The sequence below is a fragment of the Myotis myotis genome, unplaced genomic scaffold, assembly GCF_014108235.1.
Source record: "Myotis myotis isolate mMyoMyo1 unplaced genomic scaffold, mMyoMyo1.p scaffold_m19_p_5, whole genome shotgun sequence".
Classification (NCBI taxonomy): Eukaryota; Metazoa; Chordata; class Mammalia; order Chiroptera; family Vespertilionidae; genus Myotis; species Myotis myotis.
Genome location: NW_023416357.1, coordinates 54681239 through 54706330, shown reverse-complemented (window position 1 = coordinate 54706330; position 25092 = coordinate 54681239). Strand labels below are relative to the sequence as shown.

The 25092-nt window shown below is 36.2% G+C and overlaps 2 protein-coding genes across 13 annotated transcripts in view; one reads left to right on the top strand and one right to left on the bottom strand.

The window, feature by feature from the left end:
- ARSK (arylsulfatase family member K) overlaps nucleotides 1-11949 on the bottom strand; it is a 29021-nt gene extending 17072 nt beyond the window's left edge. Inside the window, exons 1-3 of one of the 3 annotated variants that reach the window (XM_036310717.1) lie at nucleotides 11793-11949; nucleotides 9355-9484; nucleotides 4422-4581 (exon numbers count right to left, since the gene is read on the bottom strand). In XM_036310717.1, coding sequence (XP_036166610.1) covers nucleotides 4422-4581; nucleotides 9355-9484; nucleotides 11793-11915 — 413 coding nt within the window. In that variant the 5' untranslated portion in view covers nucleotides 11916-11949. Of the gene's footprint in view, nucleotides 1-4421; nucleotides 4582-9354; nucleotides 9485-11777 lie in introns of all 3 variants that reach the window. The other 2 variants (XM_036310716.1, XM_036310718.1) reach the window with 2 other exon arrangements.
- TTC37 (tetratricopeptide repeat domain 37) overlaps nucleotides 11872-25092 on the top strand; it is a 78782-nt gene continuing 65561 nt past the window's right edge. For 3 of the 10 annotated variants that reach the window (XR_004967768.1, XM_036310708.1, XM_036310709.1), the window contains exons 1-10: nucleotides 12066-12218; nucleotides 12716-12820; nucleotides 16725-16795; nucleotides 17686-17800; nucleotides 18417-18570; nucleotides 19953-20043; nucleotides 21304-21447; nucleotides 22414-22505; nucleotides 22926-23001; nucleotides 23544-23684. Coding sequence is in view for 3 of the 10 variants with exons in the window: in XM_036310708.1 (XP_036166601.1) it covers nucleotides 19954-20043; nucleotides 21304-21447; nucleotides 22414-22505; nucleotides 22926-23001; nucleotides 23544-23684 (543 nt within the window). In the remaining 7 variants the exon portion in view is untranslated. The other 7 variants (XR_004967762.1, XM_036310707.1, XR_004967764.1 and 4 more) reach the window with 6 other exon arrangements.

The following is a 25092-nucleotide window of genomic DNA, read 5'->3' as shown; positions in this document are numbered from 1 at the left end:
AAATTAAATCCTCCTCAATATGGACAAAACTGACCTAAAGTTATAGATGATATCAGATTATAAAATAATAGTGGATATTTTTAGGTAAACACAGACTTATTCACTAGCCTGCAGAGTTCTGAGGGACTGAGAGAGGGCCCTGTGGTTGCTGTTCTTGACTTCTCTCCCTCTCCTCTTGGTCTCTCCGGTTTTATTTACAAAGCCTGTGATCCTGTTGGTCTGCTGGCCTGACAGGGATAGGAAGAGTGTTGTTAGCAGCCTATGATTTGATTCCTTTTGCTAGAAGCTCTCGCTTAAGAGTTTTTCCAAAGCAATCCTCTCACTTTGGAAGTAGGTCTTTTATTTTTTCATTTGTTTGAGGGGATTAAAATCGCCTCTTGTGAATTTGTGTGAGGAAAACATAAGCTATATGAATTGAGAACATATATAATTACAATGATGGTAAGATAAAATAAAAAATAATTGGATTTTAGGTTTTAAACTTTTAGCTAGGAATGATAAGACAGTAGCTTGTTTAAATTCTCTTCTAATGCCACAAGAATGTAAGTTCCATGAGGGTGGAGATTTTTGTGTTTTGATTACTACTATATTCCCATCATCTAAAAATAGTGTCTGGTACATAGTAGGTGGTTCAAGAAATATATAAGCAGAAACCTTGATCTACTTGTCGGCCATATGACTGTGTGGGTACATACAGTACCCATGTAAGTAGAGTCCTGATTATTTATTTCAATTTCCTAAGCTCTGGTGGGAGAGTGAGCACAATGAAAATATGCTGCAACCAATTATTATTCTAAAAACCATCTCTGACCTCTGAAATACCAACTTTTCCTTTTTCTAATTTTAGAATTTCACATGAGAAAGACCTTAGGAAAATTAAGGATACTTAAAATATTAAAAACCTGAAAAACAGGATATATTCCATTAGTTGAAGATATATACAAAACAGTAATAATGGACGGGTGCTATGATCCTGGGTTAAATAGAACATCAATGCTTATCAAGTATTAAGCCATAGGTAGACAATGTAACTTTATTCCATTTACTCATTCAACAAACATTTAATTGTGTGCCTATAATGCACTAGCACTACTGGCGATGGGAATAAAGCAATGAAAAGGCAGGGTCCTTGCCTCCTCCAAGCATTATTATCACAAGAAGAATAACATTCAGATCATATTTTAACCATTTCACACAGAATTATGATAACAGGGAGTTCAAGTCCAGATTCTTTTTATTATTGGATTGATTGAAGGAACAAAGAGGAAGAATTTCAAATAAGATAAAAAGAATAGTTGCATTTTACTTTGGATTAGCCTTATTTTATAAAAAGGAGGATTTTAAAGAGAAATTTGTGAAACAATAAAATAACAGCAATGTAATGAACTTTAGAAAAAGGAAAAGTTATGTAAGTATTAAACTACAATTCTGGTTAAGCCATTTCTATAACAACACTATTTTACCTTGATTAAATGCTTACTTTGTGCCAGGAACTGTTTTGTATTATCTCATTTAATTTTTAAATATAATCTTATTAATTCCTTTTAAAATGGCAGTTATCCAATGAGGTGGGTATTATTAGTTCCAGTTACAGATAAGAACACCAACACTTAGAGAAGTCAAGTAACTTAAGGCCACAAGGATGATAGGCAGGCAGCTGGGCATCTAACAGTTCTGACAGATTCAAAGCCTATACTCCTCCCACCACACTTACCTCCCTTCCCACCCTTTCTTTCTGCTGTGCTAGCCAGGCAGAGTAGGGGAAGAGCATTTTGCACGGAAGAACTATCTTGTCAACTGTCCAGAGGTAGTCAAACGAATTTTAAAGGATTAAAGGAAGACCAAATACACACTGAGGGAGAAAGTGAGTGGTTCTAAATGAGACTGGAGGTAGGCAGGGGCTAGGTTATTGTAGGGTCTTATAAACAATGTTGTGGATTTGGGATTTTAGCCAACCTGCCAAGATAAAAACCATTGAAAAATTTTAAGCAGGCAAGTCATTTGATCAAATGTATATTTTAAAAAGATCACTCTGACTGCCTTATAGAAAATTAGTCAGAAGAAAAGTTGGGAGGCCATTTCAGTAGTTTAGGCAAGAGATGATAGTACTTGGTGGAGATAATAAGAAGTGAATAAACTGGAGAAATATTTAAGAAGTAGAGCTGACAATATTTGGTGATGGATTAGAAGACAGTGGTGGGGAAAAGGAATCAGGATTACTTCTGGGATTCCAGTCTTGATATCTTGTAGATTTTGGGAGACAGAGAAGGAAAGAAATTTAACATTAACCAGAGAGTAAGATTAATACAGTTAAGTCCTCCCTTAACATCATTGATGGTTTCTGTGACTTTAGTGAAATGACATAAAACAAAACCAGTTTTACCACTGGCCAATTGATACAAAAAAGCATTATGTTCCTATGGCATCTCATCAACATCATGATGAAATGAGGAGTTTAACAAAAGGACATTATTGGAAGACCTGCTCTACTTAGTCCTTCTAGATTATTTTAGTATCTGTTTACCCAAAAGTCATTGTATTAGTTTCCTTGGGCTGCTCTAACAAACTACTACAAATGGCGTAGATTAAGACAACAGAAATTTATTCCCTCCCAGTCCTGGAGGCTAGAAATTCTGCAGCACACCAAAAAATACATTATTTGTCCATCTGACAAAAAGTAGGTACACTTTTGATTCATTCACACCAGATGGCTATTGTTGGGTTGGCTGTTGTCATTTCTTAAAATTTGATAATCTCAGGGAGAACAGGCCAGTGCCCATGAGTAAGTAGTCAAGTATTGCATGCTTTAAAAATTCTTGCAGCATACCAGTGTGCCTGTTGAGAACCGTAGCTCATAGGTTCTAGGAAAGAATATCCCCTTGCTTCTTCCTAGCCCCTGGTAACTCTTGGCAAGCTTTAGCATTCTTTGGCTTGTGATCTTTTAGCATTCTTTGAGTTTAGATGCGATCACTTCCAAATATGTCTCTTGTCTCCGCACCGTCTTCTCTGTGTGTGTCCTTCCCTCTTCTGATAGGACTAGGATTCACTCTAAATCCAGGATGATTTCACCTCCAATTGAATCTACAAACTGGATCTGTTTCCACATAAGGTCACATTCTGAAACTTCAGGTGGATGTGAATTTTTGGGGAACACTATTTATCTCATGACATGTTCCATTACTTTTATTGAATATATTTCTCTGGCTCTTATTGTAGTCATTAGCATCATCCTCATCACGACTATATTTACCATAGCCCTCAATTAGCACCTGTTAGGCAAGAGGTACTGCTCTGAGGTCTTAATATAAATTTGTGCCAGGAGTCACAGTGTTGGGAGACCCGAAGATTACACCTAAGTTCACTAGGAGGACTCATGGGGCCAGCAAAGAGTTTTACTCACTTATGATTTATTACAGCAAAAGGACACAATGCAATAGCAGCAAAGGGAAAATATGCTTAGGGTAATTCCACAGGAAACAAGGTATAAGTTGCCAAGTGGAGTCACAAAGGACACACCTAATTCATCCAGCATCTGTTTATGACAATATGTGTAAAGTGTTGTCTATCGGAAAGCTCATTAGAGACTTAATACCCAAGTTGTCATTGTGGGCTGATTATGTAGACACCCTCTGCCGAGAACATACCAAAACTGTAGACTCCCAGAGCAAAATCAGGTGTTCAGAATGAACCACATTGTACAAACACTCTAGGTACACAGTAATTCATTTGATCAGTTAGGGAATATAGAACACTCCTGAAATTCAAGTTTCCAGATGTCAGCCAAAGGCCAACTTTGAAAGCAGGTCTTTCTAAGGTTACAAGTTTCGGACCTACTGTGTTAGCTCTTTTCTGCATATATTATTTCATTTTATCCTTACAACAAAGAAATTAAAGTTCCTGAGCTTAGATAATGTTTCCAAGATTATACTACACAGGTTAGTAGTAGACAGAGAAACTAGAATTCAAAAGTAGTTAATCTGTTTCTAGATCTCTACTATTATCAACCAGGCCTGACTACCTGGTTTTGAGAACTTACTAAAATGAAAGGAAAAAAAAAAAAGGAAGTTATAATAGACTCACATTAGAATGAACTCACAAAAACAAGTAGAAAGAAAACTGTAAAGTAATTAATAAAGTAGCCATTATATAACAAAATTTCAGTAAAAATAAACCATGGGCTAAACAAATTAATAGATATCTTAATGACCTTTAATATTTAAGAAAAAATTATCAGCATATTAGCAAATTTAATATTTTAGGAAGATTAAAGAAAGCTAATGTTTTAACCAATTAACACAATTGAGGGATTAAGAGATTTAATTTTACCTTATTAGAGAAATTTTTAAAAAGTCAAAAAGGGTACATTTTTGTGATCTAGCAGAGAAAAGCCTATGAGGACTATTTTTTGTTTTATTTTTTACCTAATGGAATGATGTCCTGAAGTATAGTCCAGCTTTCCAAATTTTTGTGTTTGGTAACCGTGCTTCTCCATGATATCCATCCATGTTGTATAATTTGGATCTAGGCCCTTAAAGTTATTCCAAGATTCTGTTAAGTGAGTGAAGAGGCCACTCCACATTGCTGGGGGGAAAAGAAGAAATAGAGATCAGTGTAAGCTTAAAAATTTGTGTTAACTATTAAGACAATTACTGCAAGAGAGAATAGAGTCTACTAGTTTAGAGCGCATGCTCTGGAATAAAACATATCTGCATTAGATGCTTCACCTAACATTTCTGATTACCTCGGAAACTCTGCAAGGAGTTACTATTTCCATTTTACAGGTGAGTCTCTAATGCTTATAGTTTAAGTTGCTTAAGGTAAATACAGCTGGAATTAAATATAAGGCCTGTCTGATTCTAGAGTCATCTTTCAATCACAAAAATAATCACTAAGTAGTTCATGATTAATTATCTCATTTTCTACAACTATTTATTCAATAAATCCTTCTTCAAATATTAATAGACCTAAAGAGAAAAACAGACAGCAATACAATAGTACTAGGGTACTGCAATACCCCACTTTCAACAACAGATAGAAAATCAGTAAGGAAACACTGGACTTAAACTACCTGTAATACCAGATACACTTAACAGACATTTAAAGAACATTCCACTCAAAAGCAACAGAAAAAATATATTATTCTCAAGTACACATGGAACATTTCAGGATAGATCATATCTGAGGCTACAAAACAAGTCTTAATATATTTAAGAAGATTGAAATCATATCAAGCAATTTTCTGACTACAATAAAGAAAACTGGAAAATTCATAAATATGTGGAAATTAAGCAACATGCTACTGAACAACCAATGGGTCAAAGAAAACATCAAAAGAGAAGTCAAAATATATCTTTAAACAATTGAAAATGAAAATACAACATTCCAAAATTAATGGGATGCATAAAAAGTAGTTCTACTAGTATGAAGGAATTTCATAATGATGAACATTTTTTTAAATATATTTTATTGATTTTTTTACAGAGAGGAAGGGAGAGAGATAGTTAGAAATATCGATGAGAGAGAAACATCGATCAGCTGCCTCCTGCACATCTCCTACTGGGGATGTGCCCGCAACCCAGGTACATGCCCTTGACCGGAATCGAACCCAGGACCCTTCAGTCCGCAGGCCGACGCTCTATCCACTGAGCCAAACCGGTTTCGGCCATAATGATGAACATTAAGAAAAAAGAAAGAGCTCAAATAAACAATAACTGTATATCTTTAAGAACTAGAAAAAAAAAAAAAAGCCCAAAGTTAGTAAGAGAAAGGAATAACAAAGATCAGAGTTGAAATAAATGAAATAGAGACTGGAAAGACTGATAAAACTAAGAGTTGGTTTTTAAAAAGACAAACAAAATAAACCTTAAGCTAGACTTTCCTAGAAAAAGAAAGGACTGAAATAAATACTATTAGAAATTAAAGGTAGATGTTACATCTGATACCACACAAATACAAAGGATTATAAGAGACTACAATGAAGTTATATGCCAAGAAATTTGATAACCTAGAAGAAATGGAAAAATTCCTAGAAACATACAACCAAACAATACTGAATCATGAAGAAATAGAAAATCTGAACAGACCAATTATGAGTAATGAAATTGACTCAGTAATAAAAAACCTCACAACAAAGAAAAGTCCAGGACCAAAACTTAAAAAGAGAGTACCAGTCATTTTCAAACTCTTCAAAAAAAAAAAAAGAGGGAACACTTCCAAACTCATTTTACGAGGCCAGCATTACCCTTGTACTAAAACCATACAAGAACAATACAAAAAAATATTACAGGCCAATATCCCTGATGAACAGAGATGCAAAAATTCTCAACAAAATATTAGCAAACTGAATTCAACAGTACATTAAAAGGATCATACACCATGATCAACTGGACTTTATTCCAGGAATACAAAGATGGTTTAAAATCCACAAATCAATGGATTGTCAGAAAGAAAAATTAAGAAAAAAATACCATTTATAATTGCATCAAAAAGAATAAAATACCTAGAAATAAATTTAACCAAGGAGGTGAAAGATATGTACATTAAAAACTGCAAAATATGGTTTAAAGAAATTGAAGAAGACACAAATAAATGGAAAGATAATATGTGCTCATGGACTGAAAGAAATATTCTTATAATGCCCACACTATCCCAAACAATCTACAGATTCAATGCAATACCTATCAAAACTTCAATGGCATTTTTCACAGAAATAGAATAAACCAGTGGTTCTCAACCTATGGGTCGCGACCCCTTTGGGGGTCGAACGACCCTTTCACAGGGGTCGCCTAAGACCATCGGAAAACACATATATAATTACATTTTGTTTTTGTGATTAATCACTATGCTTTAATTATGTTCAATTTGTAACAATGAAAATACATCCTGCATATCAGATATTTACATTATGATTCATAACAGTAGCAAAATTACAGTTATGAAGTAGCAACGAAAATAATTTTATGGTTGGGGGTCACCACAACATGAGGAACTGTATTAAAGGGTCGCGGCATTAGGAAGGTTGAGAACCACTGGAATAAACAGTTCCGAAATTTGTATGCAACCATATAAGACCCCGAATAGCCACAGCAATCTTGAGAAAGAAGAACAAAGTTAGAGGCATTACACTTCCTGATTTCAAACTATATTACAAATCTATAATCATCAAACTAGTATGTTATTGTTATAGAACAGACACATAGATCAATGAAATAGAATAGAGAGCCCAGAAATAAACCCATGCATATTTCGTCAATTAATTTATGACAAAGGAGCCAAAAATATACAATGGGGAAAGGCTAGTCTTTTCAATAAATGGTGTTGGGGAAAGTGAACCTTTATCTTACACCATACACAAAAATCAACTCAAAATGGATTAAACACATGGACATAAAACCTGAAACCATGAAAGTTCTAGAAAACATAGTAGGTAAGGTCCTTGACACTGATCTTGACAGTAAGTTTTTGGATTTGACACCAAAAGCAAAGGCAAGAAAAGCTGAAATAAATAAATGGGACTATATAAAATTAAAAGCTTCTGTTCAGCAAAGAAAACTATCAATAAAATGAAAAGGCAACCCAGGATTGGGAAAAATAATTTTTAAATCATCTGTTGAATAGGGGTCAATATTCAAAAAATATAAAGAACTCATACAACTCAATAGCAAAAAAACAAGAAACAAACAAAAAAACACACTGATTACAAAATGGGCAGAGGATCTGAATAAACATTTTTCTATTGAAAACTTAGAAATGGCCAACAGGTACATGAAAACATTTTCAATATTACTAATCATGATGGAAATGCAAATCAAAACTACAATGAGATATTACCTTGTGCCTGTTAGAATGGTTACTATCAAAAGACAAGAGATAACAAGTATTGGCTAGGATATGGAGAAAAGAATACCTAGCAAAACCCTCATGCATGGAGATGGAAATCTAAATTGATGAAACCCCTATGGAAAACTGAGGAAGTTACTATGGAGGTTCCTAAAAAAATTACACCAGAAAAATCATATAATCAATCCAACAACTCCACCTCTGGGTATACATCTGGAGCAAATTAAGTCACTAGCTCAGAGAAATACCTGCACCCCCATGATCACTGCATTATTTTCAATAGCCAAGACAGAAACAACCTAAGTGCCCATCAAGAGATGAATAAAATCAATGTGATGTGATATCTATCTATCTATCTATCTATCTATCTATCTATCTATCTATCATCTATCTAATATTCAGCTATAAAAGATCAGGAAATCCTGCCTTTTTGCGACAATGGATGCACCTTGAGGGCATTATAGTAAATGAAGTAAGTTAGGTAAAGTACTGAATACTGTACCATCTCACATATATGTGGAATCTAAAAAGAACCAAATTCAACTGCCTATGGTTGCCAGAAGTGGGTGTTGAGGATGGTGGGGGAGGAGGGGTGCGGGGGAGAGGAGTGAAAACATGTAAATTTTTAGTTAAATATGTTCTGGATATGTAAAAAAGTAACAACACTGTTTTTTAATATATCTGGCCCTTCATCATTGAAATGTAATTTATAATATAGTTCAGGATTCCTTTAATCATTGGTGATTATATAGTTGATAGTACTGAAAATGTAGGCAAAGAAACTTGTGACTCAAATAGCAGAGAATATCATGCTGGGAACTTACAGTCAAAAACAAATTGTTGAATGCTATTTATGAGTTCCAAAGCAACCAATCATGTATTAGAATGAGGAAAACAACCGTCAGAGAAGAGACAAAAGATATAGTATAAGAATGGCAGTGTTTTCCCCATTTCCCAGTTATTCATGGCTTAATGTCACAGAAACAAGTTTTGCCATTAAAATCATACCTATTTGTTAAGTTACTATAATAAAATGATTAGATTGGGATAGAAGTGAATTGAGCCTGAAGAGATGTAATCTGAAATAACATGGAAAACTTCAGATAAACCTGATTTATGACAAGTTCTAACTACTTTATGGTATACTCTGAAGTCCCCACCCAACTCCTTGTACTCTTACTGAAAAACTTCCTTGGAAATATAACTCTTCCAAGAAATATGAATATTTCCTCATTTGCTTGGTCAAAAGATTCTTAGTCACTCAATCATTAGGAAATGAAATAGTGACACATGAACTAAACACCCTTTTAAATGATAAAAATTCCTATTCTGGAAAAATAAATTAGAAAATCTAACCCCAATACCCAATACATACCTTAAAACCCAAAACACTTAAAATGTTTTTATTAAATGCCAAATATTACTTGCTATACTACTTTTGGGAATAATTTTAAATTGTAAAATCATTTTCAGTGTCGGGCCACTTTCTTCCATTAATATTAAGCATGTTCATACCTGCACGTGATGGGCAGCAGATTGGAGAATTTGTGTAGGCATTCAGAAAGGAAGTGCCATGTGCTTTCATGAAGTTGATAAAAGGAAGTTTCACTACCTGACTTCCTGGATAAAATGTTAGCCTTCCATCCTGGAATGAAGAAATGTAATTAACAACAATCGCAACACGAAACAAGAAAATTGTTTCCTTTAATTTTAACCTTAAAACTTATAAACATCAAAGGACTTCAATATGACCCTAAAATCCTCAACAGCTAAAAACAAGTATAGAAGGGTTATCAGTATCTGGCTCAAAATCCAGAGAATTTAATGCAGTGGTCCACTTAGATTCATTAGAATATAGTAAATAAATTAAAGGACTTTCTGAAAAAGCTCTTTTGGAGGATGATGGACTGACTGAACCAGTATTTACTGAGTATTTACTGTGTGCCAGGGACTATGAAAGATCTGGAGATACAATCTGGAGATAAAACAGAATCCCTGGTGCCTTTCAAGTTTAATCTGGTGGAGGAGGCTAAAGTATACTGGAAAATAAAATATGAATAATTACAAATTGTGGTATGTGCTTTGAAAAAAAAACCCGAGACACAGAATAACAAGGGAGACCTCCTCCAGATAGAGGGGACAGGGAAGGTTTCTCTGGGAAGTATGAGACCTAAATAATGAGAAGGACCCAGCCATCAATGGAAGTTTCTGGGTATGTTGTGATGCACCACCCATATTTCCTTTTAGGAACAGAAGACTGCCTCTGCTAAAGAGTTTCCTTGCCCAAGACCATGCCCCACTCTGGGAGCAGCCCCTAACTAATGGCCATCCAACATGCGGGTACACAGGCCTGGCGCCTCCCCCCACTGGAATTAGCTCTGAGGTATCATACTAGTGTGAGAACTACCCATAGGGTCAACCCAGGCCTCCATATCTACAGCAACAAGACCCAACTTTGCTCTGCACAATCCTGTGTCCTTCCTTTCCCTCTGATCTCAAGAGCACTCTCTTACATGTTACTCTCCAATACTGCCAGTTCCGTAAGTTTAGGTAACCATAAAGATTACTTTAGTAATATTCTCAAATCCGATGGGCATATCCAGATTATGTAACTTTAATCATCATGGGTCAGTCCAGGAGAAAGGCCATACAACAATGGTGATGAAAAGCACTCTAGCCCAGCCGGGTGTAGCTCAGCGGTTGAGCGTCGACCCAGAAACCAAGAGGTCACCGGTTCGATTCCTGGTCAGGGCATATGCCCAGGTTGCGGGCTTGATCCCCAGTGGGGAGCATGCAGGAGGCAGCCAATCAATGATTCTCTCTCATCATTGATGTTTCTATCTCTCTTTCCCTCTCCCTTCCTCTCTGACATCAATAAAAATATATTTAGAGAAAAAAAGAAAAGCACTCTAGTACCAGACAAGCTTAACACCAACTCTCTATGTAACCACACTAACTCCCAGGGATAATGAACAAATGTCATAATTAGTAACCAAACATCTGTCCAGGCATTGGTTTTAAAATCATGGAATAATACTAAGTATCAGGTAATATTGATAGTAACATTCTGTTGATTGATGGCTTGGGGAAAGTTTCAGAAACTGTTCAAGTTTAGGATTCAACAACACGCACACAATTTCCCTGGAATATCATCAGGGAGTGAATCAAAGTATATCAGCTAATGAATTTAAATCAGCACTAACAGGATTATCAGATACCTGGGCAAAAAACAACAACAAAAAACAACACGTTCATTTTCTTCACTTCTCACGCAAACACAAATTCCTGCAAACTTGCGGTGAATTGGGAAATGACCGCTGGAAAACTAACAAGCTTTTGTGGAGATGCAGAATGTTATTTTCTCTACTATTAAATCAAACGGGTTATAGACTGATCGTTCATTAATAGTGGTAAAATAAAAAAATAATAAATAGTGGTAAAATAATTTAATGAATCGAGGCTAGCAATAAAAAAAATCAAAAGGTTTGCAAAGACGCTATCAGAGCACATGTTATTCACTAAAGTATTGTTTTATATGTATTATATGCATATCTATGTGGTGTGCTGTACGTGTGTGTATACGGGGCCTCAAGAGAAAATGCACTTTTTACTTTTCATCAGAGTAAAAAAGTTTGCAAGTTTCAGATTCTGCTCCCCAAAGCCTGCAGCACAAGAAAGGCTGTGGGCGGGTAGCGGATCCCCGCCCTCCCCCGCCCCCCACCGCCCCGCCCCCCGCCGCCCCGCCTTCCCCCGCCCTCCGCCGCCCCGCCCCCTGCCGCCCCGCCCTCCCCCGCCCTCCGCCGCCCCGCCCCCTGCCGCCCCGCCCCCCGCCGCCCCGCCCTCCCCCGCCCCCCACCGCCCCGCCCCCCGCCGCCCCGCCTTCCCCCGCCCTCCGCCGCCCCGCCCCCTGCCGCCCCGCCGCCCCTCTCGGTACTTACAAAGGAGTCGCTCACCACTAGCACCACGTTAGGCGCATCGGGCCGCTCCTGAGCAGCTCCCCGCTCCTCCCCGTTAGTCCCGGGAGCTGGTGCTGCCAGCGCGGAGGCTGCGACCACCGACACGCACAGCAGCAGCATCGCAGAGAGAAGTTGGGAGTCCAGCCCCCGGGCGCCGGGCCCGCTTCCTCCCGCAGGGAAGAGGTGGGCGGGGATCGCAGTTTGGTTTCCTCCCTGCGCTGCAGCCGCAAAACTACAACTCCCATCGGGGTCAGAGTGAGCACATGCGCACAGGTGGACTTCTCTGCCCTGACTCACGTTAAGACCTTTTAATCAAATACCGAGCAAACTAAGCAAGTCACTTCCAGTCACGTGAGCCATGCCTGGGGAAATGCGCATGCGCTCGGACTCCAGCCTAGTTTGTAGGAGGAGCAGCTGACCCAGGTGGGTTCGGGTCGCTGTCGCTTTGGCAGAAGTTAGGTTTGGTGGGTGGTGGAAATGGTTGAAATGAAAACGTAGAGAGAGCAAGGGTCAGGGGCCGAGGGTGCTCGTTTTGCGCTGAACAAACGTGGCCGAGTTGTCAGCGGGACCGTGAAGTGGGAGGTGATGAGGTGGCGGCTTAGGTTGGCTCGGTGGCTCTTTGGGGGACCTGGGACTGGACCGCTGCAGGTGCGATCTGGTACCGTGGGGCCCTCGAGTCCATTTCCCCAGGGAAATCTGCAGTCGGCCTCATAGTACTCCTGCCATCGCCGGTGCAGCTGGGATTTACTGAACTCGGGTGGGTGAGGAGCGGGGCCTGGGACAGGGAAAAGCTTCGGTGCGCCTCGCTTTCCGAGTGCAAAGGAGAGAAGCGAGCAGCTGTCTCGTGGCGGAAGAGGTGTGGTTCTGTGTGACGGGAGCGATTCACTGACGTAGGTTCGGAACCCCTTGTTTTGCTGCAGAAGAATCACAGATCCTTCTTGACTGTTGAAGTCCTTTGGGAAAATCTGGAAGAAACGGATTTCGGTCCCAGAGCCAAGTCCCTGATTTCATTGTCATAGTTGCAGGTATATAATTTGTACTTCATGTTAATCGCATCAGTATGACAGGGAAAGGAGGAGTTGCAGTACTTAGTTAACGTAAAACCAACTGTTAATACTAACATCTGTTTTTGCACAAAATAATGGTAGTAAGGGACAGACCTTATTTAATACATAACACTTACTCCGTTCTGAGGATTATACTAAACATTTATTGAGCACTTACTGTGTGGCAAGTCCTTTTACAAGGAACATTTCCCATCATCCTCACTTTCACCATTTTGCAGATGGGAAAACAGGCTTGGCCAGGTGAAATGACTTGCCCAGGGTTACCCAGGGAGCCAGTCTTAGTAGGACTTGCATCCGAGGAATCTGTACCCTAACTCGCTGCGGTACTCTGTCTCTAGTTAGTTACAAAATGTCATGACATTCTCCTGGGCTTACTCACTGTTAGTGAAGCAGAATTATTAACTAAGCAGCATGCCAAAGATCTGGTGAATGCAGATATATACACAATAGTCTCTGTCCACAAGGAACGCTAAGGAAAAAAAAAGTGAAATAATATTAGTACAACATGGAAGGTGATACAGGTATGTTCTTTCATGATCAGGATGTGTTTAAAATTTTTTTCTACGTTAATTTGGAATGTTGAACACATGTTACCATCGGAACAATGTTGGCTGACATTTAGATTAATCAAAAATGTACTTTACTAGTATGGCACATTACTGATTCTGTGAACTGTATTTACTCTCTGTGACCTTGTCTTCATAGGACGTGTATTCTGAATTCCCAGTCAGGATGACAGGAATACATCTTTTTCTTTCTTTTTTTTAAAAAAATATATTTTTAATTGACTTTAGAGAGAGAGGAAGGGAGAAGGGTAGGGAGATAGAAACATTGATGACAGAGAAACATCAACCTGCTGTCTCCTGGGGATCGAGTCTGCAATCTGGGCATGCACCCTGACTGGGAATTGATCTGGTGACTCCTTGGTTCATGGGTCTGCGCTCAACCACTGAGCCACACCAGCCGGACGGAATACATCTTTTTCCCCCCATTTTCTTCCCTTGACAATGTCAGTGGGGGCAAGGGTTGAATTGGACTGGAGTGAGATGAGTGTTTTCGGTCCCCAGACACATACGCTGGAAGACTCTAAGAGGCTTCTAGTCTACCTTCTCATCTGCCATTCAATTTGCCCTACATTGTTACTGCCAGTGGGTTGTCCAGTCTGCTTTTTCATTCCCAGTGATGGGAAACACTTCCTATGAGCAGCCATTCCACATTTGTACTGGTCTGATTTTAAAAGTTCTTATTTTGAGCTGAAGTTAGCCTTTCTCTACTTTTAACCATACATTCATCCATTTCTCTTCACTTTTCATGAATAATCTCTCCTTTTAAACTACCCTTCTCAGCTTTTCCCCCACCTGTTCCTCTCACCCCCAAAATCTTCCCCAGTTCCTTCAACTAGTTATTATAACTTCAGGTTTCTTCATTATTTTCATCACTCTCTTCTGCACACAGAGCATTTTTGCTAATCGTAACTTACTCTATCAGAAAAGGAACTTTTGAGATGTGAGTGTGCATCTCTGTGTGTGTACATGTATGTATATGTGTGTTTCAATGAGGGTAGGGGCTGCATTACGTGTCTAAGTCATCAGTTAAAGTGGGGGAGGGAGGGAATGTCTGCCCTGGAACCATATAAGGCCCAGGAAATAATTTGGTCTGGCCCTGCCAAGGCATTAGGGGTAAGTTAATTAAATGTTTGACCAAATATAGCAGGCTAATTTTTTAAAAATATATTTTTATTGATTTCAGAGAGGAAGGGAGAGGGAGAGAGATAGAAGCATCAGTAATAAGAGAGAATCATAACCATCTGCCTCCTGTACACTCCCTACTGGGCACAAAGCCCACAACCCGGGCATGTGCCCTGACTGGGAGTTGAACCATAACCCCCTGGTTCATAAGTCGTTGCTCAACCACCAAGCCTCACAGGCTGGGCATCAGGCTAATTTTTTAGTTGATAATTTTGTCTGGCTTGTGAATAATGTTATAATTATCCAAGTAGCCCTTAACAGAGAAAAAGGTTCTCCACCACTGATTTAGAGGGTGGCAGTAGAGAAGGAGTACAGGCATTATATATGTTGTGTTCAGGCACTTATCAGGTAACTGATGTAATCCTTACTTTACTAATGAAGAACTAGGCATAGAGTTATGAAATAAGATGCTCAGCGTTTAATGGCACTTGAACCCAGATCCATCTGGTTCCTAGGCCCCTTCTCAACCAGGTTATGACTTGCTTTGGTGGGTGGATATGGCAGAATGAAGGGACTGAAAAATCGGGTATTTTGTAAGAACAGAGTTGAAGTGACTGAGTAATAAAATAGGTTGGATGAGAACAATAATCAAGTGTAGTTGGAAGAGGGCTTAAAGAAGTTAGTGATGTGAAGAGTCAAGTTTTAACATTTATTTTACCTTCTCACCCCTTGTTTTAATGTTTACTTTCCTGAACATTGTTTGGATCACAAATTTTTGTTTTCTTTACAGTAGGATGCTTTTCTGTGGAACTAATCATTCAATTTAAGTATATTGATAGTATGTTTAGTCCAAAAACTCACTTTGTTCATCCCCACCTGCTTCATCTAAATTTTGTTCATTTCCTTGTTTTCAAGTAGCATATATATATATATATATAAAATATATAATATATATATATATATATATTTTTTTTTTTTTTAAAAACAACTCTGTTCAGCCCTAGCTGGTTTGGCTCAGTTGATAGAGTGTCGGCCTGTGGACTGAAGGGTCCTGGGTTTGATTCCAGTCAAGGGCATATGCCTGGTTGCGAGCTTGATTCCCAGTAGGGGGTGTGCAGGAGGCAGCCAATCAATGATTTTTCTCTCATCATTGATGTCTCTCTCCCCCCCCCCCCCCTCTCTCTCTCTCCCTCTCCCTCTCTCCCCCTCTCCCCCCCCCTTCCTTCCTCTCTGAAATTAATAAAAAAATATTTTTTAAAATCTGTTCAGTTTTTCAAAACCACTCTATTCTCTCCATGAAGAATTCTGGATTAATTTTGTTTGACAAAATTTATTCCAGGGACGTCATAAAAAATACTTAGAATTTATAGTCATGTAGAAATTGTGTCAATATTTTACATGGCTATTTAGATGGATTTTTAATCTTAAAAAAAGTGATCTCTATTTTCATTAACTTATGAACTACAGTAATCTAATTGCATGATGTGGGCATCATTTAAAAATATTTAAAATCTTTATATGGCTTAGAACAAGGATCACTTTGGTGTAGTTGGAGGCTGCAAATTGGGTGTAACTATAGTAAGTGCTCTTAATTGTCCTGGATTTAAAACAAAGTAGTGCAGAAAGACAATTTTCTCTTTTGGCTCAGTTTTTATATTGAAGTTAGTGTATTTTGTGTTCCTGGAATATTTTTTCAGAACTCGATTGTTTTTGGAAGTTCCTTTTATCTCCTGAGGCTACGGGAACATGGTTTAGACCAGCCGTGGGCAAACTACGGCCCACGGGCCGGATTCGGCCCGTTTGAAATGAATAAAACTAAAAAAAAAAAAAAAGACCGTACCCTTTTATGTAATGATGTTTACTTTGAATTTATATTAGTTCACACAAACACTCCATCCATGCTTTTGTTCCGGCCCTCCGGTCCAGTTTAAGAACCCATTGTGGCCCTCGAGTCAAAAAGTTTGCCCACCCCTGGTTTAGACTAATTTTGAAAGCTGGAGATTAAGATTAATGTCTCTTTGGGAGAAAAAGGAGGAAAAATTGTACATAATTATTTCTTATGTTTTAAGTTATTTTTGAAAATTGAGCTTGAATCTAATATATTTTTAAAAGTTCAGGTTTTGGGTGTGTCCTACTTTTTATGTGCCTAACTGTTTCATATTTTACTAATTTAGATGGATAACGGTTAAGGAACAATCTGAAATTCAATGCAGAAGAAGGTAGAGCTAGTGATAATAGGTAAAAGGTAAGTGCTTAGAATGCTCAATAATAGGTAATTGGAGTCTACTTTTACTAAACGATTGTTTTTACCAATTCCTTCTATAAGAAAAGTCATCACAAAATACATTTAGACTTTTATTACATTTAAAGGTATCAGTTTTGCTTTTCTGTAATTACTTTCATTGTCATTATTGTTACTATTATTTATAAATGTTATTATTTTTGCTTTGTGGAATCTTTGTAGCTGCATAACTGAATATAGCTTAAGGTTCCATAGCTTTAAGTCGTGTGTATAGGATATATTATTCCATCTATTTATATTTATTAGTTTTGAGGTGTATCATTGTCTGTTTGGCATGGTTGTCACTTTCTAACTTTTTGAAAGTGAAGTTGTTGCTACTTTTTATGCTTGGTATGTTGAGTTAAAACCTTTTCAATTGGTAGTAGAGAACTTTTATTGAGTGAAAATGTGCAAAATGAATGCTCTTATTTTTAAAAAGTCAGTTGAAATTGAGAAAAAAGTAGAAGGAGAGGTATAAGGGGAAAGTGTGTGGGGCTGAGGAAGAAGATTAGACACTTGTAAGAGAGCTAGATTTTTCTTTAAAGTGTTGGAAATGCCCAGAATGGAGGTAAGTATCCCAAATAGAGGAGTATGGGATTACCTGGAATTCTTTTGGATAGTAGGTTTTTACTTTGTGACAGGAAATGGGTTTGATGGTACCTAGTAGATGGTTGGTGCCCAGTAAAGCTTTGTTTGGAAAATGAGTGAATGAGCCTCTCCCTTCTCCACCCCACTTCCCCAAAAGAGGAAGATATTTTCAGGGCTAGAAAGTAGCAGATTTTTTTTTGTCTTTAAAAAAGTTACTTAAACCCCTGAAACATAAATATATGTGTTTATTTATTTATTTATTTTAGGTGAAGAGAGAGCCTCATTGCTAGCATATTATGCTAAATGCCAAATCAATGAAGAAGGAATAGGAACAGAAGAAAGCAGGATTCCACTAAAGCAAGAATAATTTTATTTACATAGGTAATTGTAGCTACAGATGGAGACATATAGGGATATGAAAGGGTATTGAACATTAGTATTGGTTACCAAGAGAAGGATGGAGTTTGTCTCTAGTGGTCTTGAAAAATAGCCTACTTAGAAGCATTTAACAGCTCTGTGTTTGCTGCTATATTTAAGTCTAAACTTGTCTGACTATGAAGGTCTGTAATCTGGCGCTCTACTTTATCCACTCTCAAGTCCTGTCTTCTCCATCTGGTAGCTGTTAATTACTTCACACCATACTTTTCTTTGAATTCCTGTTTCACTTGCAGTCATTATTCCTAGTTTAGCATTTGATTCACTAATGACTCACATGCTTTAGCTCTTTCTCTTGGTTTAGAGAGGCCTTCTTTGCTATTTCTTTTATGTCATTTGCTATGTTTACCTCGGGAGTGTTGGTTGGTTCTACTTTGTTCAATGTTGGGTGATAGAAAAGATGATGATATTTGTCCTGGAAAAGTTGTATTCTTCTGTTTGTTTTTGCTTGGCCTTATCTTGAGACTGTTTTTGTCCTTTTTTAGTTTGAAGTTTTTGTTATTGGATGTCTTTTTATTAGTTTAGATTAGATGTTATCATAATTGATGTTCTTTTCTTTTAGTCTGTAGGTTTACCCACCAAAGATAACTTTGGCATGAAAAAACTTACTGTAAAATCAGCATTGAAATTTGTTGCCTGCTCCAATCAAGATTTGTAACTACGGGAAAAATCCTTCCAAAGTTTCCAGCTATAAATTTATACCAAGATAATTGCAAGTAAGAGGGCAGTTTCTAAAATAATAGCATATGAAATATGTTGCTTTACTTACATAATTATTGTAATTAGGTGAAAAGTCACTTTTATGTCAATTAAGGGAATTTGATTCTAGCTGTAGATAAATTGATTTTATGATACCTTAACTTTTATATTATTTTTAATGTAACATTCTTAAGTCAAAGGATTTTTTGAAATTCTATAACTTCTTTGATCTTGTGCTTCTACCTCAGCCTCTTTTGGATATAAAGGACTGTTGGTGTACCATGTCATCAAGCCATCTTCCTGCTTCATTTTGCTGCCTTGAACATCTTTAGTCTATAATGACTTAACATTTATGCAGCTTTGTTTTACCTTCCTGATGATATTAGAGTTCAGTGGAGTTGGCAAAAATATAAATGTTTCTTCTTTTCAACATCAAATTGTAATTAAATTTGCCCTGTTTACTGGTAAATCAGAATAAGTTGTGAAATCTCAGATATATTAGTTTACTTAAAATTAAGCACTGTATCTTAAATGAAAAAATTAAATGAAGAAATACTTTGTCTACCAATTGATATCTTTTTATGACTGAAGTTCATGTACTTGCATATTCATCACCTTCATTTAAGTGTAAACATTGCATTTACTTCTTTTCAAAGATTACTATATTACTATAATCCTAAGTAACCCTTATTATGAAGAAAGTTAATATCCTGATTTATATATTAAAGAGACTTAGCTTAAAACAGAATGCTCTCTTAAACTCTTACATCAGAGTTACTGAAATTTGTGTTAGTGTTCATACTCTATGACTTGGGCTTATTCTACTAATTCTTGCTTAGTGTAGAATTTAATTGAAATTGGTATGTGTTTTGAGTCCTGGTCCATAGGATCATCTGTGTTTTAGCCTACTATGTGGAGAGTAAGTATAATTCAAATGCAACTGAGCTTCAACAAATATTTATTAATATGTACACTTTGTCGGTCAAAAATCCCTGCGTATGTGAAAATTATGTTCTGAGGGGGTTGGGAAACAGATAATAAATAATATAATTAAGTAAAGTATATAGTGTATAAAATATAAGTATATAAGATGATGATAAATGCTTTGAAGAAAAATAAATGCATTGTTAGAGAGAAGGTTAAGGGAATATTGGGTGGTTGTGAGTGGGATAAGGCAGGGTTGACATTTTAAATAAGGTGGCCAGTGAAGGTTTCACTGAGGAAGTGATATTTGAGTGGAAATCTGAAAGGTGTGGGAATAAGCTGTGTGTATATGAAAGGGGGAAAGAGTGTTCCTGGTAGAAGGAATCACATGTGCCTTTTTCAGATGGTTAAGTTTGCTGGAGCTGTGATAGGTAGGTTATTATTGTACATTCAGTCAGGCTTTTTATTTTGACAGAATGTCTAGCAAGGAAGTGAAGACTGCTCTGAAAAGTGCTAGAGATGCAATCAGAAACAAAGAATACAAAGAAGCTTTGAAACATTGTAAGGTAACTGATGTTTTGTTCTTCCACAATGAAAGTGTGTTACCTCTTTTTAAGCATTATCAATTCATGATATGTGAATCATTTACTGTTTATATATAACAAAGGTAGTAAGGTTATTTAGTAGAACGGTTAGAGTGGTTATGCTAGGATAAGCTGCTCTGTTGCACTTAATTTTGTCTTTCTCTGTATTGGTAACTTATCAAAGCCAAACTTCTTAAAACCTGAATATCTCTTAGGTATCTTTTGATGTGTTTACTGTGGGACTCTACTGTATCTTACAGTTGTCATTCTTTAATAGTGTGTTGACATTTTAATTCTATTTGGTTTGTGGATTCTAAAGTGCCTTTGTATGCTGATGGGAATGTTCCAGCCCAGAAGGAGAAATTGAATGTGCAGGAGAGATAGAGGGAGTGGTAGGAGTGAAGTCCTTGGAAGGTGAGAGAGGATGGTGTCCTGAGCTTAAGAGGAGGTTCTTTGAAACTTCTTCCATCTTAAAAGGAGGGAAAGTCGATGCAGACCCATACGCTGTCAAGATTAGAGATTTGGGGATGGGAAGATGAGGGTGATCTCCTCTGATGACTTCTATTTTCTTAATGAAATATAAGATGGAAGTGGAAGAGGAGTTGATAGGAGGTTTGAGACAAAAGAGGTATAAAATAAATATTGTCAATAATATTGTGATCAATTTACACTGTGAGAGATGATTACTAGAATTAGTGGGGTGATTACATTGTAAGGCATAAAAATGTCAAAACACGATATTGTACACCTAAAACTAATGTAACCAATATAAGATTGTATACCATAAAAATAAATTTAGAAAAAAAGAGGTATGAAGTAGTTTTTATTCATAGTGGGAAAACAAACACATCATTTAATCCTAAACGATATGGAAAACAAGTTTGTGAATTAACTAGCACTTGGAATAGAGGCAGGCAGGATGGTTGGGTGTTAAGAACAGTCTTATTGTTCTTTTTATACCCAGTATTCTTAAGGGACAAGGGGATGCATTTGGTGGAATCATCAGTATTATTTGGGCAGCTTAAAAAAATATATACCTCATATTTATGACCCCTTAAAATTACTGATCCCGTCTAACTCCCTCTCTTGCTGAGGAAACTGAAGACCCGAGGTTGAGTGACATTTTAAAGATTGTCTAGTTAGTGGTAGATCCAGATTTTCTGACCTTCAGGTAGATTGTCTTTTTTTGTTTGTCCATTACTTCCAAAATTTAATGACCTGCTCTTTTATTTTTTTAATCAGACAGTGTTAAAACAAGAGAAAAATAACTATAACGCCTGGGTATTTATCGGTGTGGCCGCAGCCGAGCTAGAACAACCTGATCAGGCCCAGGGTGCCTATAAGAAAGCAGCTGAACTAGAGCCAGACCAATTGCTAGCTTGGCAGGTATGTAAAAATATTTTTCCTCATATTATAAGAAAGAGTTATTTTCTCATTTTTAAAATTGCAGATAACAGCTTTATTTTAAAAAAATTAAACCTCCACTTAATTCCACATGAGAAAAAAAATTGAAATTTATTGGTTTTTTTAAACCTGAAGATTACTTTTCAAAATAATGGTGCCAACGATGCTATTTTACCACTATTTACCACAATCCAATGAATTATTTCCAAATGATGTTTTCTAAAACTAAAATAACATAGAAAATTTGCAATTCTCTATCTTTGAGTACAGGTTAAATTCTTTTTTCTTATTTAATGGTCTTTATGGGTTTTTTTCTTACTTAATGGTCTCCAAATTTTTCATATTTAATCACTTTGTTTCATATCTTAATCACCGCTTAGAAACTGTGATTAAAAGGAAGTGGTAGGCTCTGGAGTACATGAACCCATTTGTCTCAGGTTTACATGAACAAGAGCATGAATGAGGGTATCTGATAACATGTTTATACAGGTGCTTGTTTTATTATGTACTGATTGGTATAAGATATCTAATCTTTATTGAAACAAAAATGGCAATTTCTACAGACTACTTGGATTTTGTATTTGTTTTACCATATAAAAGTAGTGTTATATGGTAATGTCTTAGAGGTTAAGATTGTATAATAACCATTAAAATATATTTTTTTGTTGTGAAACATTTCAAAGTTCAAAAGAAAAGACAATGGTATGAGCCCTTCTATGCCCATCATCTAGCTTCAATAAAAATCCTCTCAGCCAATTTTTTAAAATCTAAACTTTCCCCTACTCCCTTCTATTCCAAAGTATTTGTAGGCAAATCCCAGACATATTTCATTTATTAATTATAATTATCTTTATTATGAATAACCTTTATAGATTGTCACTTTAGCAAAATAAATGCAAGAACATTAGATGTTTTTGGAAGAGTAATCTCTACTACTTCCTCTTTTAGGGGTTAGCAAGCCTGTATGAGAAATGTAATCAGATAAATGCTAAGGATGACTTACCTGGTGTTTACCAAAAGCTCCTGGATCTTTATGAAAGGTAATCAATATGTGGGGAAAGGCCAGTTTCTTTAAAAGCATGAATTAGAAAAACTGATTAAAAATATATAGAAATACTCTAAACATGTACTAGGAATTGGGAAACATTTTTCTTTCAGACTGTTATAGCAGAATCTCTTGATTGTGATAAGAATAGAATAAAAATACTAATAGTAAGAGGATTAACTAATTTGGGAATTTTCATGTTATTTTCAGTCAGTGTAATTGAAGATAATGTTTCTTAAATCTTTTCTTTTTATGAGAGTCTCATTTTATAAAATTTTACTGTAATATAAAAGCTGTAGTATGTACTGATTTAAAATAGTAACCGACAATATTATTGGGGTATTTAATTTTGGTGTTCTAAGCCTTTGATTGTTTTTATTAATTAGATTCAAAATCTTTTTTTTTTTATTCTAAGTGTTGACAAACAGAAGTGGTGTGATGTCTGTAAGAAACTTGTGGATCTGAATTATCAAGAAAAGAAACACATAGAGGTTGGCTAATGATTTTCTGGGGTAGTATATTTCTTTTTAATAAAATCATTACTAGAAGAAAGCTTTCATTTAGCTTATGGGAAAATTTTAAAAATTGTTATGTAGTATGGTATTAAAATAATTTAGGGGATAATATAAATTACAGTGATTTGAAACTGTAAATTAGAATTCAAATTAAAGGTATTATAACTTCCAAACCTTTTTGAAACTGCAGGAATTAATAAAATAAGTAAAAGCATTATCAATAGAATACAGTGGCCTATTTGTTGGGTCTCTATAGCTGATACTATAAGTTACGATGATTGGGACATGTTGTCATTATTCCTGTGTCTTCTCTGGTAGCTCAGTAATATTTCTAATATGAGGACTATGTAAATTTACCCAATCAACTTATTTTTTATGGAGTTCATAATAGATGGAGTTCTGTGCTTTTGTTATTTTTATATATTAGCAGATAAAAATATTTTTTTTTGTAGATTTTATTTTTCTATTGACATTTTTAGTATTTAAGATAAAATAACAATTTTAAATTTCCTCAATAGGTGGCTCAAACATGGCACAAATTGATAAAGATACGGCAAGAAGCAGGTGCAGACAACCAAGAGCTTCATCAGCTATGGAGGAAATTGACTCATTTGCTGGCTGAGTGTACTGAGGATCAGAATAATGAGACACAGCAATTGGTATTGACCTGTTTATTCCCCTAAATTTAGAAAATGCAAGCATAATGATATATTTACTTATTTATTTATATTTTATTTATTTTTTTGTTAAGCCTCACCCAAGGATATTTTTTCCATTGATTTTGAGAGAGTAGAAGGGAGGGAGGGGAGAAGAGAGAGAGAGAGAGAGAGAGAGAGAGAGAGAGAGAGAGAGAGACGTCAATGTGAGAAAGACACATCAATTGGTTGCCTCCTCCTGGGCCAGATATCAAACCTGTAACCCTGTTAGGTGCACTTGACGGGAATAGAATTTGTGACCCTTGGTTGCAGGGGCTGACACTCTAACCATTGAGCACACCATCCAGGGAAAGGGTAATAGATAAATGTAGAATATAGAAAAGTACTTTATGTCAGACTAGATGTTTTGTAAGTGTTTAATTTTAAATTTAGAGGCTCTTCCTGATCAAGTCAGAATTATTGGCCTACAGTCTCATATTAAGTCTGGACAGAGTGAAATTGGTGTTTAGGGTATCAGAATTTTACTCCCTTATAGGAATCCAAACTAGATCAGTTATTTTTTCACTGTAAAAAAGAGACTATGAAATTGGCTTTCACAAAATTGCTCTAATTTCTAAAAAGTTGTGCCTTAAAGGCATGTTATGAACTAAGAGTACTAAATCACTGAGATTTAACAATTCAAGCAGAGTATTTTATTTAGAGTATTTATAATTCCATTTTGAATACTAAATAATTGAAAATAATTTTTAAGAGACTTAAAAAATGGGTTTTGAACCATAATTGGGAATATCTCCATTCTATTATTTTATATTTGTAAGTTTAAAAATAAACATAGTTTCTTATAGTATGTAGCCACTCAGTGTACACTTTTTAAATTGGATTGAAATTTTAAATGTAAGCAATGATGGGCTCTGTATAGGATGGGAAGCTCATTTCTTTGTAAATTGTTTCTTTGTTTGCTCATTAATTTGTTCTTTTATTCAAAAAATGTTTATCAAGTAAAAAACAAACACAGAAAACAAAACAAAACAAAACAAAATGTTTCTCAAGAGCCTACTGTGTCAGGTGGGTATCCTAAGAGCTGGGGATAAGAATGTGAGAATAAGTTTTGCAGCTGTGTGTTGGTTTATCTGTGTATAGATTTAGTTGTGGAAAAAATTGAGTAGTGACAAAATTAGGTGATTTACCAACTTCTCTTAAATTATATCTTCATATTATGACATCATTATTTTCCTTGAAATAGCATAGGTTACCGGAAAATCAAACATGTACCAAAATAAGTAAAATGTTTTTGTGAATTGTTTATACTGTATCTCTTTAAGAAAGAGAATTATACTTATCCTAAAAATTGGCTTCTAACTATTAAAAATACAATAATAGGGTGTTTGAGGGTTATTTTCAACTTGAATGC